This window comes from Macrosteles quadrilineatus, unplaced genomic scaffold (genome assembly GCF_028750875.1).
Source record: "Macrosteles quadrilineatus isolate MER2022 unplaced genomic scaffold, UCM_ALF_1.0 Scaffold_7__1_contigs__length_78375512, whole genome shotgun sequence".
Classification (NCBI taxonomy): domain Eukaryota; kingdom Metazoa; phylum Arthropoda; class Insecta; order Hemiptera; family Cicadellidae; genus Macrosteles; species Macrosteles quadrilineatus.
In genome coordinates, this window is record NW_026542600.1 from 40,068,516 (window position 1) to 40,089,900 (window position 21,385).

Below are 21,385 nucleotides of genomic sequence, written 5' to 3' on the forward strand. Positions count from 1 at the left end.
TTTTTCGTCTTGTGAGTAACAGTATAAGCGTAAATATATAAGACGTATCTTTTATATACTTTCCGTAAATTTAATAACACGTACAATGCTGATCAAGAAGTTATTCAAGATTATTTGTCATAGTGTTATGATCAGTCAAATTTGGTAGAATACAGGTTTTATTAACGAAATTTTCATGAATCGTATTTTTTACATCTATTTAGAGAAAAATAAGCGCTTGAAACATTCTTGTATGAGTTTTCCTGGATTCTTTCATTTGCGTTGACATGGGTCCTCTGTCAAGTAGAGTTGTGAAGAACGATGGTTTTGGTATGGTGTGGAAGCTGCTGAAGAGAAAGTGCTACTTCTGTCTCAGACTTACGTTATATCACGAACACTTGACGTTGTGCTGGTACTGGTATGTCAGGAAACTATCGTTACATGTCCCATCAAACCCACAACTGAAATTACAAACGGTCGGGAAAAGTCGTCTTCTAGTCAAATATAAAATCTGAGACAGTAGAGCATACTCACGAATTGCATTCCGTCTGCTTTTTGAGTTGTGTTAATATTTAGGTTCATAGGCCTACATAATTTATAACTAAATATAACATTGAATAACACGTGAAGTTCATTTTACAACAAAAAACGACAATACCAAAGTCACACGTTTACTCTAATCTTTATGCTAATCAGTTTCAACTTGAGTGGACTTGTTACACTTGGAGGTCACCCGTGTAAGGCTTCATGGCAAAAAATAAAAACCGGACGTTACAAGGGTCAAATTTCTCGTTTACAGAACAAAAAGTTCCACAAGAAGTTGCGTAGTCCCTCAAGGTTGTGGTCTTGGACCAAATGACTTGACAAGTTTAACGATATTTACGTTTACGAAGTGTGAATGTTTACAAGTTAAGATGACCATATGAATGGCACAGCAGATCGCTAGGCCTTCCTGTGGTGACTTTGATGTCGCCAGTGGAATGTGATGCGGGGAAGTTCAAGGAATTCCCGCGTCTCGTAATTTACGATATTGTACGGGACCACCAGTCAGGTGAGCGCATCGTGCTCGTGGGGCATCTCCATTGGTGCTACAAGATCGTACGATGTGACGTCACTCCTCTCACCGGCACGGCGCGGCGCGGAGTAGGCCTACGTTCCAAGAATAGCCTACTTACAGACCCCCGTTTTTCTCTTGCGCACTTGATTAAAAAGTATTGAAGTGTGAGGCCCCGTCAGAAGTTAGGCATGCATTACAATTTTTCTTGAAGTTTCCTCACCGGTCTTCCGAAAGCTAAAATATATTTGACGTTTCTAGGTTTACCGAATGAATTAATGTGTATATGTTGACTAAATGCTTGTACAGCGTAAAACATATAAATCCCTGGGAATCGTGCTTGGGTAATAATTTTGTTAGAAACTTAATTTATAGATCTATAAGTTTTTGTGAGAACTGGTACATTTTCAAAGTCCTTTGACAACAAAAAGCTTAGTAATTTGGGGAAAATCATAAAATGGATATTTTTTTTTGTACCAAACTAATATAGAATACGTGCTACATATCCACTCCCCCCGAAATAGGTTACATAATAAACAATACATACATAACCTTAATGCCCTTCGCAGACCAAGGCCACGTTCTTACGTAAATGAAACAAGTTTTATACTCACGTGAACAAAGACGTTGCCCGACTTGAGGACTGGTCCCGTTTTTGCTTGGTCACCAAGTGGTTTTGGAAGAGTTGTTTGGAAATTCAGATTCTTTTGGATAGGTCTTCACAATATAGCACGCAGTGTATTTATGTTTCAAATGTTCAAACCCTTATTTACTTGCCAACCATCTAAACTCAATTTTAATCAACACTCAGCATTGAAAACTATACTATAAACGAATTCAATAAATTCAATACTCCTGCAATACGGGTGGGTAATAACGATTGCAATATATTTATTTATAAAATCGCGTTTCTATAATAGAAGTGAAGTTTCTTTGCACTGTTGAATAAAAATAATTAAAATATCGAACCAGAAAGCCGAGCATGGTAAACGAGCCGGAACAATAATATGTGATTCCTAATTAACACGAATACCAAACAAAGGCAAGAGCCTCTCAACAGGCATTTCACGATTGGTGGCGTTGTTCTATTATATTCTATCGCGCTCTCTGCCTCTCTGTCAATCGTACAATCTTCCTGATCCTGATCGCACTTTTCGCCAGGAAATAACTTTGCTTTTGTCTCTGAGTGGTTCATAGCTTGACTTCCATTGTGATTTGTTTATTGATTGACGTTATAGTTTATCAGAAATATGGAAATATACTGGAATAATTTGGGGATGTTGATTAGTTTTAAACACATATATATTATTTCTTGAATTGAAATAGTATTGTTAGTGCTAAAAGTTAAATCATAATAAAAAAAACCTTTTAGTCAAACCATAGACAAAATGAATCAAATATAGACCGTCCGCCGTGCTGCGGTTACCATAGGTTCTGGCGCACACCGCTGGGAGCACCATGTAGTTACTGCGTACGCGCTACGTAACTACACGGCGCTCCCAGCGGTGTGCGCCAGAACCTATGGTAACCATGGTAACCACAGCACGGCTGACAGTCTATATTTAATTCTTTTTGTCTATGGTCAAACTAACGAACTCAAACTTAACGGAACATGAAATTCCTTTAAAACTTCAGCTCAAGCTTTTAAAGCCTTTAAAGCTTCAGATGTTAACAGGCCTACAGTAAAACCATAAGGTTACTCGCAATAATCAAAGTCAAAGATACTGTACAACTTAGTCACTGGCTAAGTTGTAATGGTGTTGAGATTTCGCGACAAACCGCCAATGTCAGAACAGTTATGTTATCAGAACATTCGATAGTAACATCGGTCTTGTAACATCTGTGTGATGGCATAATTTCACCACTCTGTCACGCCCTGATCACATACTTTGTATGTCAACCTTAACTTTCAAAACTGATAGCAGAGTTAAGATCGATTTAGAACTAAACTTTTAGTTGCAATACGTGTAAGAATTGTATTCAAGGGAATTCAAAAGTGTAGATACAATTGATTTGCTAGATTTTATATTTATTTGATAAATATAGTATCCAATTGCAAATTTAAATAAACATTTAAGAGAGTCCATGTTTCTGGTTGTCAAGCTTCTGATATAGCCTATTAAAGATGTATACAAGAGTAAACAGCCTTTGTTGACTATTGGCATGTACAAGTTCTTCCATGTAATTTGTTTTCATCTTGACGAAGTCAAATAAACTATATGAAGTCATGCCACTAATGTGTCATGCCCAAGTCTTAGCTGAGTTTCTTGTTGCAGAGTTCCTGAGACACGCCAGCTGCATGTGGGAAGTCAAGCAACTTAAAGTGTCATGCCCAAGTCTTAGCTGAGTTTCTTGTTGCAGAGTTCCTGAGACACGCCAGCTGCATGTGGGAAGTCAAGCAACTTAAAGTGTCATGCCCAAGTCTTAGCTGAGTTTCTTGTTGCAGAGTTCCTGAGACACGCCAGCTGCATGTGGGAAGTCAAGCAACTTAAAGTGTCATGCCCAAGTCTTAGCTGAGTTTCTTGTTGCAGAGTTCCTGAGACACGCCAGCTGCATGTGGGAAGTCAAGCAACTTAAAGTGTCATGCCCAAGACTTAGCTAAGTTTCTTGTTGCAGAGTTCCTGAGACATTCCAGCTGCATGTGGGAAGTCAAGCAACTTAAAGTGTCATGCCCAAGTCTTAGCTGAGTTTATTGTTGCAGAGTTCCTGAGACACGCCAGTTGCATGTGGGAAGTCAAGCAAGACTACGAGGAGTGCGCCAGGGACTACCAACACAAGCTGCAAGAACTCAGTGGTCTCATGTCCAACGACACCAGTGAAGGAGACACTGAGAGACACGTCCGCAGACTCTGTTGGTATGTACATCCCTCCCTCCCTCCCTCCCTCTACTTACTTACTGCCATGACCACTTGTACCCAAGCTAGTAGTACTTGGCCTCGCCAGCACATTGCCGCCAGTTCTCTCGGTCCTCCGAGTTTCATCTTTTTCGGGCTTGATCCCACCATCTGGCCTTTGGTCTTCCTACTGTTCTCTTTCCCCTCGGATCCTCCTTAGTATCTTCTTCAACAAGCTCTCCTCATTTCTGCTCAAGATATGACCAACCCACCTTAGCCTTCTGCTTTTGGCCTCTCCTACAATATCGGGATCTCGGAATGGCTTTCTTAACTCTTGGTTGTGGCGGATCTTCCTCCCTCTACATAGAATAGAATTTCGTGCAGTATTACCATGTCTGTTATCTGAAACTCCTGATCATACCTAACCAAATTGCGGAAAAAGATTCTGAATGCAGCAAGATCAATGGGCTAACTTGAGTTGGACTTCTAGGGACCGAGGAAGGATTGAAACATTTCACAGTACAGTTCAAGCATTGTCTATTGGGTACTGAAGTAGACATCCCATCTATATGGACCAGCTGTCGCAAATTTTGTATTAAAAAGAACGTTGTTGTGTGAACCAGTCACAGAATGCGATGTCTAAAAAGTTCATACCTTAGTTTATGTTGCTGACCAAGTTGATGGTTCATAACAGTTGCTATAGCTCACAATGAGTCATTTTCTAAGAATTGGTAAAAAAGTTTATGTATTCGTCAGAATTTACTAATTTAGATCAGCGCAATCTGTAGGTGGCCTCACATCAACTACGAAGATTTTGAAAAAAAATCTGGCTAAAAATTTAACATGGGGATGTAATGTCTAGTTTTATTAATAGTGAAAGGTTCAAGTATCGATAAAGAGCCATTTTGTTTGCTAAACCATTTCGTATAAATACACAAACTTAATTCTATCTTCTCAGGGTCGAAGCAGTTACAACCTCCGACCCTACGATTTGTTTTTCTAAATTAATTAAGTAATAAAATGTATTCTTTGATTTTAAAAATATAAATTAAAGCAGACGTATATTTTCTAAAGTATATTTCTAAGTGCTAAACCGCAATATTCTGGCAGCGCCTACGCAGTAAGCAATGACAGGGGGCTGGCAGGTACGTCTTCGGCCAGATTACAGTCCTCAATAATTCCTTGTGGCATCCGTCCAAGCGACGGAGTTAATTTGCCCCAAATCCGATGTTCCATAATGTATCTGAGACGTTATTGTGGAGAATAGCGATCCCTTGCACATTTCAAGCAGCCCCGTCGTCGATTGTACACATTCTAGAATGCTACTAGAAATAATATGTTGCAGGACAGTATCTTACTTGATAGATCGTTAGGAGTTTTAACATGAGATTATTCTTTTAAAATTACCTGTGGTCCTTCAATGAACTGTTTTGTGACATCGTTGAGGAATTAAATTCCTTCGATTTAATAATTCTAAGACGTATTTTCGTTTTTTTACCCCATTTTACATTAACTTATGTGTAAGCTATGTGATGTCAATGTTCTATAAAATTTCCCACTGCAAAATTATGTTAAAAACGTTCTGTGACGCAGTCTTTTACAATTTTATTTTGGTAAAAATATGAGGAAACCGTTAGCAAGGGGAATTCCGTAACTTAAAACTGAAAAAAACTATTGCAAACCAGTAAGCCCTGAGTTGAAGTAGTGTTTAGGACGCTAGAGCCGGGAATAGTATATTACGTTACTAGTCCTGAAAATAAGTGTTTACCGGACGAGTGTCGTCGTTCCCGTGCGAGACGAAGTCGAGTACGGGATTACCATACGAGTCCGGTACACACATTTTGGACGAGTTACGTACGATAGTTTACGCCATACTACTAAATCCGTACAAATCCTTATATATTTCCACCAACTAAAGGACTAAAAATCACTAGTCATAACCTCTAAGAGAGGTTATGTTTTTGTTTATAACCACTCACTGCCACCTAAATACAGTATAATCAGCTGATTGGTGTCCGGCAAAACTCATTGCAGCACAGTACCTATTACCTATTACCTATTACCTCCTCTTCGTCTCTGACCAGCCAGGGCCGGATAGACAGCGTCAAACTTTTATAAAATAAAAACTTTCTTTAATAAAACATATATTTAAAACTTAAGCTTTAGATGGCGGTGGGTGGTCAAGAGTTGGTGCTTCCTCAAAATACTCGTCAACTGAGTAGAACGGGTTTTGCAGGAGGAGCTCCTTGATTCTGTCCTTGAATATTTTCGGCTCTAGCTCTCTCAGGTGGAGTGGCAGGGCATTAAACATATGTACAGCAACTGCAGGGAAGCTATCTCTTGTCAGGGACAGTCTATACCGCTGGGTATTGAGCTTCTGTGCTCCTCTAATGTTGTAAGAGTGGAGCTGGCCTCGGAGTTCAAAATTGCTCAGGTTGGTTTTAATGTGTACAACACAGGCAAGGATGTACTGGTTATAGACTGTGAAGACGTTTAACAGTTTAAAAAGGGGTCTGCATGGCTTCCGCCTCCTACTATTTGTGATTACTCGTAATGCCTGTTTCTGCAAGCGGAGCACACGACTGCTGTCGGCAGCATGTCCCCACAGTTGGATGCCATAGGCCACGTGGCTATGAAAAAGCGAAAAATAGACTGTCAACAGGTACTGCGCAGTTATCAGGTGTTTCAGTTTTCTCAAGAGGAAGATCACTCTACTCAGTCTTACGCAAACAGAATTTATATGAGGGCCCCACTGTAACTTGGAGTCCAGGACGAAGCCAAGAAGTTTGACAGGAGGGTCAGGAGATGGAGATGATCTGCTTAGGGTGAGCAGAAGCCTTTGTGTTTTATCTTCGTTGAGCTTCAAGTTATTTATGAGGAACCAGTCTTTAGCCTCTTGGAATAGAAGTTCTGAACAAGCGACCGCCTCAGTAGGATCTTGCCCCCTGCCCAGCAGGGTTGTATCGTCCGCAAAGAGTAGAGTATCTCTATCCCAACCTAGGTCGTTCATCAGTATCAGGAAGAGAGTGGGGCCAACTATTGAGCCCTGCGGAACTCCGAACTTCACATCGGCTGGGGAGGACAGTGCGCCCTGCACTGCTACCATCTGACTTCTACCTTCTAAGTAGGATTTAAAGGTCTGGAGGGCAACTCCGCCAACTCCATAATAGCCGAGCTTCTCAAGCAATATGTCGTGGGAGACAATGTCGAAGGCTTTTGACAGGTCGCAAAGGACCAGAGCCATTGACTGTCTATTTTCAAAGGAGTCCAAAACCTCACTAATCAAGGAGACGAGGGCTGTTGTTGTAGATCTCGACTTCCGAAACCCGTGTTGGGATGCTGTAAAGTAGTGATTTACTTCAAAATGGTCGACAATCTGTCTCTGTACAATCTTCTCCACAATCTTCCCTACAGTCGGGATTATTGAGATTGGCCGATAACTTGAGGTAAGGTTTGCGTCCCCCTTTTTGAAAACAGGTATAGTCCTTGAGATTTTAAGGCAGTCTGGAAAAAGTCCCACCCGCAGACACCTGTTTATCACTTCAGACAGAGGCAGTGATATTTCATTTATAACAGACTTGAGAATCCAAGGTGAGATTCCGTAGATATCTGGACTTCTTGAGTTGGAGAAAGATTTAACTATTTTAATTACTTCCTCTTGCGTAGTAGGATTCCATTCCTCCAAAGGGGTCAGGGGCTGCACCTGGACTCTGGTTTCTCCGCTTCGGTTTCCAGCGGCTTTTCTGCTCAGTTCTTCAGTTATGTCTTTAACTGAGTTGACAAAGAACTGGTTGTAGTCATCTGGACTAGAAAGTTTGTTGACTACTTCATTTTTCTTCCTCGAGTCATTTATCACTGACCATGCTGCCTTACATTGGTTTAGTGAACTCTGGATGTGTACTACAGTTGCCCTTTTTTTGGCCTCATTTACCTGACATTTATAATTACGCTTCGTTTTCAGATACAGAGAGTAAAGTTTGTCCCTTGCATTAGGAGATTGCTCGGCCTTATATCTATCAAAGATCAGTTTTGTAAAAGCTCTGACCCTGCCCAGCTCAGGTGTATACCAGTCCTTGGCAATGCATGCGTTACCCCTACTTCTTTGCTTTGGCTGCGATTTAGGCTTGGCTTTATTTAAGAGCGGAAAAAAGAAATTGAACACTTCCAGCAGTTTACTGTGAAAAGCTTGAAAAGAGGACGCTGGGTCTGGGTCGTCCAGGACCAGAGCCCAGTCTATTTTACTTAAGGCTTCCTTAAACTGAGGCAGCAGTTGGTCACTCACATTTCTCTTATAAAATACATAATTGTCATGCCATGGTATAGAAGATAAATTACTCACCAAAGCTGTCTTCTTTACACTCATCAGCACTGGCAGATGGTCGGCAATCAGCGCAAAAGGTACCTCCACACTATAATCCCAGACATCGAGGTTTGAGGCAATCGAGTCTATACATCTATCTCCTCTGGTGGGCACACGATTTGTGATGAACAAACCCTGTCCACGAAGTACGGTTTCCAGGTCCTCGGATAGTGCTGAGGGCATGTTCAAGGCAATATTTAAGTCACCACCTAGCACAATGTCACCACTTTGTCTATTTATGGAGCTGAGGCATTTATCTAGGGTATCAAGAAAAATATCTATGTCGCCGCTTGGTGGCCTATAAATGGATACAATGACCAAATTGTGATCCAGCAATTCCACACCACATACTTCAATATGCATCTCAAAACAAAATTGAGTTAGGTCAAGTGGTTTAAAATTTATATCTTGTTTAATGTACATCATCACACCACCATGGATATGATTCTTTCTATAATAACCAGTAGCATAAGTCATGTTCTGAATTTCCCTGTAAAATTCTACTTCATTTAATACTAACCAGTGTTCACTTATACCTAGTACATCAAGTGATTTATCCTCAGCGAACAGAGATATTAGGTTTAGTTTATTTCGCAAGCACTGGACATTGACAAAAGCTAGATTGAGGTTAGGCCTAGGCCTAGATGGTAGTACGCAATGAAACCCCATTTGAATAAGCTGGTGGCAAACAGCTGTTTTCTGGACTAAATCCTTGCGTGGGAAGTTCGTCAAAATAATGTAGTGTGGCGTAAAGGTATTATTTAAGATCCGAGAGTTAGTAAACTGGATAGCTATTGCTAAATTAAAACTGTCACTAATAAATGTATATGTATAGCTATTGTCGTTGTTATGTTTGATGCAATCCAAACATTTTGTCGTTGAAAATATTAGCAATGAACTTCAATAATTGATTTGACAGTGTTTATAAATGAGACAATTTAAAATCCTTAGCTTTAGGAGAAGTAGAGACAGATTTGAGTGTTTTGCCATATCTGGATCATCCTTTGACGTCCCAACTTATTGAATTGAATCTCTCGGTCCTGAATCCAGCCTCCCACTACCAGTGATGGACTTACAGGTTTCTTATACAACCTTTCGTCTCTAAGCTCAACATTTTTAAGACACTCATTCACTAAAATGATTAATATCGATTATAATAAAATTAATATACTATACATTTATACCTATAATACTTTATGTTTTGATTTGTCCACGAAATAATAACCTCCCACTAGCAAATAGTATGAAAATTCGTTGCAATCATTGTAAGTGACTTCTAGAATATATCTTCCTGCCGAGATATATTATTTGACTTTTGTGCTTATAGATTACATAATATATAAACACTTTTATACTTATTGTCCACCTTAGAGCAATGACTCCTAATTTAATCAACTCAATAGCCAATGTAAGGACATCAATAGTATGTACTGCAATAGTAGATGCTAAAGCTGAATGTAACACCGTCTAAAACATAGGAAACAAGAAGCATAATTAATAATTAAAAAATTCACCCCTTCACGTTAAAAAATAGGGTAAATAATATTTAATTCCGCGAAAGATGTGATAATAACTTGTTAACCCCAGATTTCAAGCGGTTGAGTACAAGTCTATAAGAAAACCCGACAAAACAAAACAAAAGCAAGTCGAAGTTTGAAGGACACACTCTGTTGCTCTAGTAGATAAGACTTATTGTGATTTGGTCCACCGGAAATAGCCTGGACTTCACGTTCTCAATCTTATTGGGTTTTCCGACATTTTTATCGAGTAATTTTTGATCTCGACGTACTTATATTTACTGATAACCCTAGTATCTAGTTTTTGCAACTTATTAAATCGGGCAACTGTTTTTTGATCTTGCATTAATGGACTTTTAATGGAATTATTCGTGAACATAGAAAAACGCATTGTAAGAATTAATTCTATTTATTGTGAATAATCTGTTTTGCATATTAGTACATGACTAACCCCCTTTTATCCCCGTAGATGATAAAGTAAACAATCTTTATAAGCCACATCATGTTTCATTTGTAAATTGTAAATGCGTTGTTACGAATGTTCAAATTAGAGTTTAGATTTGAAAAGTAAACAAACACGTTTGTCAGTGTCCAATCGTCTGCCAAGACTAGCATTGTTAGAGATATAAACACAATCTGTTATGCTCGCTGTGATGGAACAGGGAAAGCTGGCGAGTGCCGAAATTAGCGCGGAAGCGCTCGACTGCCTGTTAATTCATTGAGAGCTATTTATTCCCATCCCTGTAAGTATGATGTATCGGTGTTTGAAAGTATCTTTCTTCGGATGTTGAGATGGTAATTCGTCAACATTTGTAGAATCTTGGCGACTGATATTCGTAAATGCTGTGTTGGTCGGCTGCTACAAACCCAACCACCTTCGGTAACGGCTTCCCTTAAAGTATGAATCACTTTGACAATTTTCACTAGATTTTAAGAGGTCTTCACCTACTAATGTTGTTATTGTGACCATAGTGCCTAGCTAAACGTCTAAACATAGGTGCATGCGGGAATTAAGTTCCTAGCACGATTTAACTTCACTCTAAATGCAATTGTACCAACACCAAGCGTATTTTGAGTGTTTGGAAATAAATTATACCGCTTTCTTAACACCAAATGTTTAGTAGACATAAAAAAAAAACTGATAAATTGGTTTCTTACGTAGCCTTTGACCGCCCCGATATATTTTATTTGTCTCACAGTTATTATGAAGTTCAATTGTGTGCAATGCTGTTTTGAACAAGTAGACGACCAATTGCTCCAATTAGTCAAATACTTGGGATTTATTTTATGTGTCTGGCGATTTGTCTTGCCGCGTGCATTACGGTTTGGGAAATATGACCGATTCCTTGGCCTGACTCGCGGGGTTAATAGACAATCAAACGCCGACTGACTGGCGCTAGATCGAACGATGGAATCAAACGACGGACCGCGACTATCAAACGAGACATTGAGCGATTAATAGCCAGTCCATACAAAGACTGTAACAATTTCAAGCTATGCTAGTTGTCACATGATGACGGATTAATCAAAAATTCGAAACGTCGTTAAAAATTGTTTACAGAATTTGTTTAAAAATTCTATCGATATTTTCTATGTTTTATTTTCGGATGGAGTCGTATTTTCTTCAATATTTTCTAACAAAATTTACAATGTTGCAGGTTAAGACTGTTATTTTTTAATTAATGTGTGCCCTAAGTAGGCTAATTTGGGTTCAAGTGGAGAATACTTCAGAATCTACGTTATATGAATTTTATTTCGTAAAACTTGTATCCAAGATAAAAATCGTTACGAAAGATGTAGTAGAATCATTCACTACTTTATTTGGTTTTATGCTTGATGAACAAAAATAAGTTTTAAACTTTCAAGAAAGCTATCCAAAAGTAAATATTCGACGTAACTAAAACAATCGACAAAGATATCTTGAAATATTAAACTTTTGCGATAGTTTCTCTGCTTGATATCGAACTTTATCACTCAAACAGCAGTTTTGGAATTGGCAATACAAACGTTTAAACTCAAATTGGTCGGAAAGCAAACGCATGTCGTTAAATTCCCAGATGTAGTGATCAATAATATGTTTGGTTTTTACTAGTTAAGTTCAGCTTTGCTTAAATTAACCACACAAAATATTAAAAGAATTGTCCGAATCGGTTGTGAAAAATAACATTAGGTTCCCATACTGCTTTTTGGTGAAAATATATCATCATCATTATTCTCATATTCTCTTCATGCCGAATATTATCAAATAACATTGAGAAACGCATCAAACACTTTTGATAACGATAACATTAAGACATTATTAGATGTAGCTACTTCAAATTTCTCAGTTATATCTTTTTAATAAAAGACAATTTTTATTATCCTAGATTTAAATTATTTGTCCCCAAGAGAGTTTTGAACAATTCTAAAATATTGATGTATTGATTCAAAACGGTAAGCACATTTCTAACGATCGAATTGTGTGACAAATTCCTGATCCTCAACAAACTGAGTTATGCCCTACTTCCATTTATAAATGTAAGATTAATATTCGTCGGACCTGGCGTGTGCTCAACTGTATATGTTTGTTTGTGATAAGCCACAGACGGCAATTTGACCGCATAGTCGCTCCAAAATACAGTGATTACCACCGACCCCCATACCCAACCCAACGCAATTCTCCTAAGTTCTCAACAAACTAGATTGATACGACTCCGATTTATTTTCTGCAATAGGTACAAACTGGACAACCTAAAAAAAACTAAAACAGAGGGTGTCTCATTTTTCATGTTTTTTAGTTGGTATTGAAGTACGTATCACGCATTCATCTGAATAAAACCATTGTTACGTAATTATCAGATTTGTCTCATTGTTGTCTTACGTCCCTGAAAGATGTTTGGAATCCGGTGTTTTCACAAGTCTTTAAAGTTAAAACAGTTGTATAACAATCGGGATTTTCGTTATCGTGCTACTGTAGTGAACATGAAATATATAAGTTATTGGCATGTTTTTGCGTCCATTTATTATATTTTTATTGATTTTTTCACTACAGCACAGCCCTCCGAGTGACGAATCGCTGTCCAAAGCGCGCCAAACACGATGGAAAACACCCGTTAAAAATTCATGTCCAATCGAGACCACGTTGAAATATGCAAAGAGTTTATCGTTCCGTCATTTATTTATTAAAGGAGTATTTATATTTTACTGTCGGCTTGTTTCGGAATGTAGTTTGGTAACTGTTCGCTCTAATGAAAGAGTGTAAATCGGAATTGAAATCTGGGAAACCGTTACGAATAAGTTTTGACGAGATGATTTCAGTAATTTAATATTTGTTAACTTTGTAAACAATCTTTTGTAGGTTTCTTCTCATCATCGTTTGCTAAAACTATAAATAAAAGCTCAATTATCTTTTGCAAACATCTTTTGGATTGTTGAATCATTTGAAACATTGAACAATTCTTTACTTGGGGTATCTTGAAATTAATTAAACACGGAATAACTTTTTCGTAGTCAGAATTGTAAATCACAAACAGTATATTTGCAAGAATTGTATTTCAAGGAAACACGGGTATTTTCTGACGCTAATTTAAACAGAGGGTCTGCTAGCACACTATTTTAAATCGTAAAATGCTTAAATAATTGTAAATTAATATAAAATAAAATACCCCCGCTGCAGCAAACCTAAGCGAATTTCCATTTGCCTGATTGGATTTACACTAAAATATCTCCTTAAAAATATTACATTTATTTTCTATTTTAATAACGTTAGTTTAACGAGTACTTAGGTTTGCTGCAACAGGGAGGGTAAAAAGGCGATTTTTTTTATTGTAAAATGTTTATAGTTTAGTATGAAATGAATGCATTTTCCAAATTTGATCAAAATATGTTCATAAACAAGCAAACTACAACAGTTTACTTATTCTATTCTCCATAAAAATAACATGAGAATTTTAAATTAACAGATTTTTAAAATTTTCTCCGTAACCATTAGGCGCATAATAACGCTTCAATATACTAAATTATTTGTTTTTTAAGCTTTAGAAAATGGTTTTGAAAGAAATTGCTAAATTTTAAGTTTTTAGGGTCAAAACCTCCATAAACCCCTGTTCCCATAGTCCGATCATGCTGGTTCGCGAACTCGTTCGCAAAAACGTAGGTTTACACGTTTGTACCAAATTTCATCAAAATCGGATCATTTTTGCTCGAGTTATCGTGCTAATGGACACACATATATATATTTATATATATGAATTTGAACGGATGGTGTTTTTGGCCTCTAGGGACATCAAAACGAAAAAGTAAATCGGTCCCGGGTCCAGGTCTTACCATGAGTACTACGGTAATAGCGTATTCCCTATATGGGAAATTTGCTAAAAATGCTGTTATTCCTGCCATTTGTGTGGCGCCGTACAAGCGAGCAGCGGCTACCTACATACAGCAATGTAGTGCGAGTGAACCTCATACCACTTTACATTTAATGTAGTACTTAACATCACATAATGTATTGCAGATCTTATCGCTATTATTGTACACGACAGAACCACCAGAACCTGCCACAATTGCTTTCGTTGCAATATGCAATATGCTTATATTTATCGAAACCAATTAATTATTTAAGCAAGTTTTCAATCCTGGTACCTCACAACTGCCTCTATTGCGAAATGCAGAAAGTTTTAAATTTATTCGTACAGATTCAATTAAACTGGCTATATATATATATAGGCTTCCAATAACGGAACAAAATATGCAAAATATAGCATAATAGAGATTTTATAAGTATTTGATATAATTAATTGGTAACTTAGTTTCTAATAGTTTTACAAGTTCAATATATTTTATCAACAATTAATTAATTGATTAACAAATTAATTAATTAAAAGTAGACATCATGAAACAAATTATCTATTAAACTGATTTTAAGTTATTGGTACAAAATATTGCTAAACACAAACAACAGTAATTTCCATGAAAATTGTGTTTTTGTTACAGCTCTTTCCAAGAATACCTAAGATGTTCACATGCTATCGTTATGGACACTTGTGGAGAAGAAACTGCAACCTTTACCAAAGGATTTTTGGATCGAATGGCATCCTCTCTCATTCAGGTAAATTGGATAAGGGATAAAAAAATTATCATTATTTACATGGAAACACCTAAATGAGATTAATTATAATTTTGGAAATTTAGCCTAACTATAATATGTGCTAGATTAATCCATTAAATAATATTTATAGATCTTACTGACAACATTTAACATTATTTTAATTGTTATATCACCCTCTATTAGTTAGAATTTGAAAAAAGTGGATCTAGGCCTAATATCTTCAATTTTGACCTCACATAATTAATTGAAATTAACAGACTTTGTTATATTTTACAAAGTCGCCATAAAGTTGAATATAAGCCAAAGAATAACTTGAAAATAATTCAGTTTTCTAACAAAAATATTCAAACTTATACGCTTAAAGCTTAGATTCTTCAAAGAAATACTTTTTGAGCGTTTGTTTGCCTAAATACCCAACACAACAATCATTTGATCAGTTTTGAAACATCACAGGGGTCAAGTGTGGCTATCTGAGTGCCCCTTTGATATGACCTTTGTCACGTTTTGCTGATTCTCACTACCTTTATCATCATCCAAATACAATTAATCACTCCAATAGAAATGTCATTAAAGTCGATGATACAGCGATAAAAAAAGGAAATCTTGTAATTCTATTAATATTTTTCAGAGAAGCTATATTTTAAATAAAAGTTAAAACCCTTATATTGCTCAATGTTGTGGTCTGGCTCCCAGATTTGTGAGGAAGACATCAGCACAGCTTCTCTCATCTGTGTCTTCCTCTCTTCTTTTCTATTCTCTTACCTAGAGTCATACATTTATGTTCACTAATGGTATTTTCCCACAGGTCCATTGTGAGAAGTACCCCTCTGGCTCCCAGATTTGTGAGGAAGACATCAGCACAGCTTCTCTCATCTGTGTCTTCCTCTCTTCTCTTCTATTCTCTTACCCAGAGTCATACATTTATGTTCACTACTGGTTTTTTCCCACAGGTCCATTGTGAGAAGTACCCCTCTGGCTCCCAGATTTGTGAGGAAGACATCAGCGCAGCTTCCCTCTCATCTGTGTCTTCTTCTCTCCTCCTCGCTTCTCTTGCCCTGGTTTTCCTCCTGGTCCATCGAACGTGAATGTACCTCCTCCTAGACATCCAATTTTATGCTTAGCCGTCCGTTACCTCAGAATTCTGGAGTCAATGTTTATTTAGTGTTAGTATTTAGACTTCCTATTAAAGACCTGGTTTTGTAGATCTATTTATACAATTATGCTTTAACTCCAGGATCCGAGCTATTACATAGTCATGTTATTTCTGCGAAGAGCATTCCTAAATTGGATACATAATTTTTCATTTTGCTCAACATATCGGCTATAGTCTGTACCATATGATGAAACTTGTCTCGGTGTCCTTCGTCTACTTGGGACTAACTAACGGTTTAAAGGCTCGGGCCAGTCCCAAATAGACATAGGGTCAAGAGACAAACTCCATCATACAGACTATAGTATTTCTCGTAGGTACGTTATCTACTTACCTTTGTAAATACGTTTTCGCAAAAGATACCTTGTATGTAAGTAACATCCTTTTAGTGTAATTAATTGTTAAAAGTATTTAATCGTTAAATGTTTATTGTAAAGTGAATTATTTTAGTATATTTTTCAGGTAATTTTAGCACCCAAGGTGTGTCCTGTGTCCAGGGTTTCTTATTGTTAATGTTTCAATATTTTAAATGGATGTGAAAATTATATTTAAAATTTTACTTGTCGAGTTTCACAATTTGTTATGATTGTTTAACTTCAAGTAAGTAAAAGCAGTAGAACTGTTTATCATATCTTGTTTGTATATATATATTATAATTTTAGTAGTACCACAAAAAATTACCAATTAAATATTATCTTATTATCTTAAATGGATAACTCTCATAATTAGTATATAATACCATATCAAATTAAAAACACAAGTTTCTTGTGGAACTTTTTATGTCTTTCATCGAAACATTCCATTGGAAACAATGAATCCTAGCCGATTAGAAGACTGCATAGGGAGTATAGAGTTATAACTAGTCGCAGTTAACTTTGAACAAATGTTAAATACAAGTTTAAAATGTTCTTTACTTTTCAAGCCGACTAACTGCTTTGTCTATCTTGCAAAATAAACTATTTTTCTTAAGTTTCCTTTGAAAAATCACTCTCCTTGTAAAAATTATAAAAGGAAAACTTGTATACAATATATTAAACTGTCTGGATTGACATTTTTAGTAAATTTTATCCTTAAAAAGTAATTCTTGCTTCTCATGTTTCCTGTGCATTTTTTTGTTAAAGATTTCCATTAATATTTCTTATGTCTCTTTAAATCAGTACACATGATGAGTTGTGGTGCAAAAGTACTTTGCATAGAGGAAATGAGAGTGATGCTGATCGTCCAATAGTTAACCTACATTTAATTCCTTTATAAGATAAGTTCCTCAGGTTTAGTTACCAACAGGTTGTGATGAGATGTACACAAATTTATATTTCCAAATTGCATATTTAGTGATCAGATTTAGTACACTTTCAAGATGAGATCAGGAAGCTATATGAGAAATCAATAAATAACCAAATACTACTCTTATTTAATGGTTAAAAATGATCAAATTTATAAACAATAAAGGGTATGATGTTTTGACTTGTTCAAACATATCTATCAAGTAATTGTACCTAATTTTGTTCTTTAGGCCACAAATGTTAAATCAGATTACTCAGTATGCTAATTGGAACTAATAAATATTTACTGTTCAATAATAAAAATAATACTGCTGGTTTATACACATTTGATAAAATGTTTCTTGAAGTGTGTTCATTCATTTATAGTTAAAACTGTTGATGCACCATTTAAAATATGCTTGCCAATTGAAGAAAAATTCTATTCACATAGCAGTGAAATTGTATTTTAACCATTTTAATTGCATGAAAACATAAGTTCTAAAATTATTTATACCAGGTACCTTGCAATATAATATTTTTAAGCATAATTTTATTGAAGTATATTCAGTATTTATTTTTTTATGATATTACAATCGATGATCTATCCAGCAATAATGTAGTAATTTAAATTATTGCAGTTATGTTAAAGAGCACGAGTTTTGTAACTAGAAGTAGTATCTAGTCCTTAGAAGAGTTGAAGTCTTAGTTTCTGACTGCGCTCTCTATATAGTAAGTGTGTGCGAGTATGTTCATATGTGCTGCATGTGTTGTGTCGTTTGTAAGTAAAAGTGTACGTATGTGAGTTTTGCTTTAAGCCAAAAATGCTTGAATGGCTTTGAACTCTGATACTCTCACTTTCCAAATATTGTATGGGACCACCAAAAATTTCCATCATTTTACAATCAATTTTCTTCAAATACTTAAAGATTTTAAAATGTTCAGCGTCATGTTGTGTTTCAGAGTAAAAATATTTTCAAGTAATATTTTACTACATCTGCAACCAAAATCGTATACGATAATAAAATCTAAATGGAGAAATTATCTCGGAAAATATTATTTTTTATTTGTATCTCACAAAAGCCTGTAGTTTTATTGATTTTTAAAAAACATGTTTTAAATATATACATAATATGTTATTTATTCAAATATAAATAATCGACTAAGTACTCAGTTTCGTGAGAATGTAAATAGGATATTAAGTTATATTGTATAAACAGAATGAAAGGAATAATAGAGAATAAGTGTGTTAGTTCAGCTTTCCAAGGGTCACTCTTGCACAGAGCAAATCACTATTATTGTATTGTTAAACCAAACCCAGTATTGCAAAGTGCACCCCAAGTATTAATTCATAGTACTTTGTTAATTTTGTAAATAAACGTGTATAACTAGTTTACATAGTTTCAATTGTGTTTGGATAAACTTTTGAAATAATTGTTTAATAAAAAATATTAAATTATGTGTTTGTGTTTTTATTAGTTCTGATCCTGTGAGTAAATTAGTTATTTATTGGTAAGAATTTGTCTTCGATAAAAGTCCAATTCAAACTGTTTAGTTTCAGATAAGGTAAAAAGTCATTGAAACTGTTTACAATTTGCAAACTCTATTGTTTACAATATATGTTCTACAAAATATAATAATCAAAGACTTGTAAAGTAATATCCAAACATTTCTCTTTTTCAGTCTGTTCTAATTCACAAAACTGGGGAGGAGCCTCAGTCTAGATGAATTCCTTATAATACTTTGTCCCGTCTGACTATTTCCATTGGTTTTAATTTCACTATCCTCCTCCTCTATTTTCAACATAGGTTTAGTTTTAGCGAATTTCGCTATAGGGAAGTTGCTATGACCAAAGGTCTCATGGTAAGACCTAGACCTGGGACCAATTTACTTTTTCATTTTGAGGTCCTCAGAGGCAAAAAACACCCTCCATTCAAATTCACATATATATAGGAGTCTGTTAGTGTGATAACTTAAGCAAAAATGATCCGATTTTGATGAAATTTAGTACAAACGTGTAAACCTACGTTTATTCGAACGAGTTGTGAACCAGCATGATCGGACTATGGGAACGGGGGTTTATGGCGTAAAAATTGGTTTAAAAAACAAGTAATTTAGTATATCAAAGTGTTTTTGTACGGTTTATTAATAACAAAGAAAATTTAAAAAATGTTAAATTTAAAATTCCTTTGATATTCTTATGGAGAATATTGTAAAATGTTGTAGTTAGCTTGTTTATAGATATATTTTGATCAAACTTGGCGAATTAATTTATTTTATACTTAGCTATTAATATTTTCCTAAAAACCACACTTTATTAGTTTCTTTGTAGCAGCAAACCTAGGTACTTGTTAAGCTTATGTTATTTTAATTTAATTGAAAATCAATTCAGATAAATGGAAATTCGCTTAGTTGGCAGGTTTGCTGCGGCAGGGGTATTTTTCTTTTTATGGTGTGTATGTTTTTTCTTAAAATAATATTCAACTTACTAATAAGAATGAGAATCACTTAATTTCTTAGTAATGACACCAGAATTCCAAAATTTGGTATTAATATTTTGTACGGTACCTACTAGAACCTCTTCTCCCACTTGGAATTCATCTTCTTTCCTCAAGGCTGATTTATACCTTTGTTTGTGATTCTTTTTATTTCCAATTATTCTTTCATTGTACTTGCCTCAAGAGAAACCATTTTAGACTGTGGATAACTGTTAGGTATCGTAGTTTTGATCCCATCTGTCTGCTGTTTTAAAGCGGAGACGGTGAATACTCTAGGTTTACAAAACAGTTTAATAAGAGAGATAAGTTTAATAAGAAGAGTACAAAATCCTGTTTACTTTCAGCACTCTGTAACATATTCTTTACAGCCCCCACAGATAGTTTTCTGCTAGTCTATTACTTTTTGGTCAGTGAGGAAAGAGGATTTGATAAAATAATTGTAAAATTTCCAATTGATAGAAAATTGTTTCATTTCATAGCTTGATTATCAGCCACAAAGTACATAGGGATCCCATTTCGACTAAAAGACTCTTTGAATTGACCAATTATTGCATTATTGTTATTACTCTTCAACTTAAAGACATATGAATTTAACGTAAATAAAAGTCAACGTTTACAAGATAGTAGTTACCTGCATTTCAGCAATATCAGCTCTAATCTTAAGGAAGGGTAGATGAGGAACACTTAAGTTTCATTCAATTTTGAATGTTGGTATTTCATGCATATGGAACAATGAAATACTGTATTTTTATGTCTATTGACTTTCCTGGACACTAAAAAAATAAATTGGTAGTTTTCAATATTTAGGTAGTTCCCAGCCAACTCTCGTGTAAGTGTGATAGTATAAACTTCCTGAGTTTACTAGGTATTATAAGTCTGTCATAAAAACAGAGTAATCCATCTTGATGAGTTACATCACTTCCCATTTTGAAATAATGTTTTAGTTCACCATCATTAACATATTTTGGCCATTGGGTTTTTGTAAATTGTATTACTTTATTTAAAACATCACCGTTTATAGTTTCTTCTTTAAATTCCTCAAGTCTTCTCTCACTAAACTTCACTTGAGAAGACCGTTCCGAGATAAAAAAGTCAGCGACATGCATGTGTTTTAGTTTAAAGCTGTACTATATGATTAATTTAAGTCGAAACCTTCTGATTCTGTTCACTGTCAATGGACAAAAAAAAGGTAAATAGTCAGTAAAAATTGTAACATTTTCATTCCCAAATATAGCTATGATCCATTGCTAGAAAACAAATAGCAAATTATTCTTTTCCAATCTGAGCATAATCAACTTCTGCTGTGGTAAGACTTGTAGAAAAATAACTAGGCCATTTTGCATACAACACTCTACCGAATCCTGTGATGTATCACACTGTATTTCAATAGGGAAAATATGGATCAAAATCCAAAAGACTAGATCACTAAGGAGTTGATTTTTTCAGGAACCTTAGAATGATGTTCATACCATTGCCAGGGAATATCCTTCTTTTAGTAACTCTCTAATAGGCTATGTTAGTAAACCCAAATTAGGGAAAAAGTTTTGGAGGTGATTTACCATAGATACAAATCTTTACAATTCTGCCTTGGATGTTGGAGTTTCAACATTTATTGCTACTATTTTTGCAGGATCTGGCATGCATACTTGTT

General features: G+C 35.6%; 1 protein-coding gene across 1 annotated transcript in view; it reads left to right on the top strand.

The window, feature by feature from the left end:
* Positions 1–18,691, top strand: part of LOC128998600 (uncharacterized) — a 54,479-nt gene extending 35,788 nt beyond the window's left edge. The window contains exons 4-6 of the mRNA XM_054424810.1: positions 3,735–3,888; positions 14,713–14,827; positions 15,778–18,691. Of these exons, the coding sequence (XP_054280785.1) occupies positions 3,735–3,888; positions 14,713–14,827; positions 15,778–15,912 (404 nt within the window). The 3' untranslated portion in view covers positions 15,913–18,691. The remainder of the gene's footprint in view (positions 1–3,734; positions 3,889–14,712; positions 14,828–15,777) is intronic.
* The last annotated feature ends 2,694 nt before the right edge of the window (positions 18,692–21,385 follow it).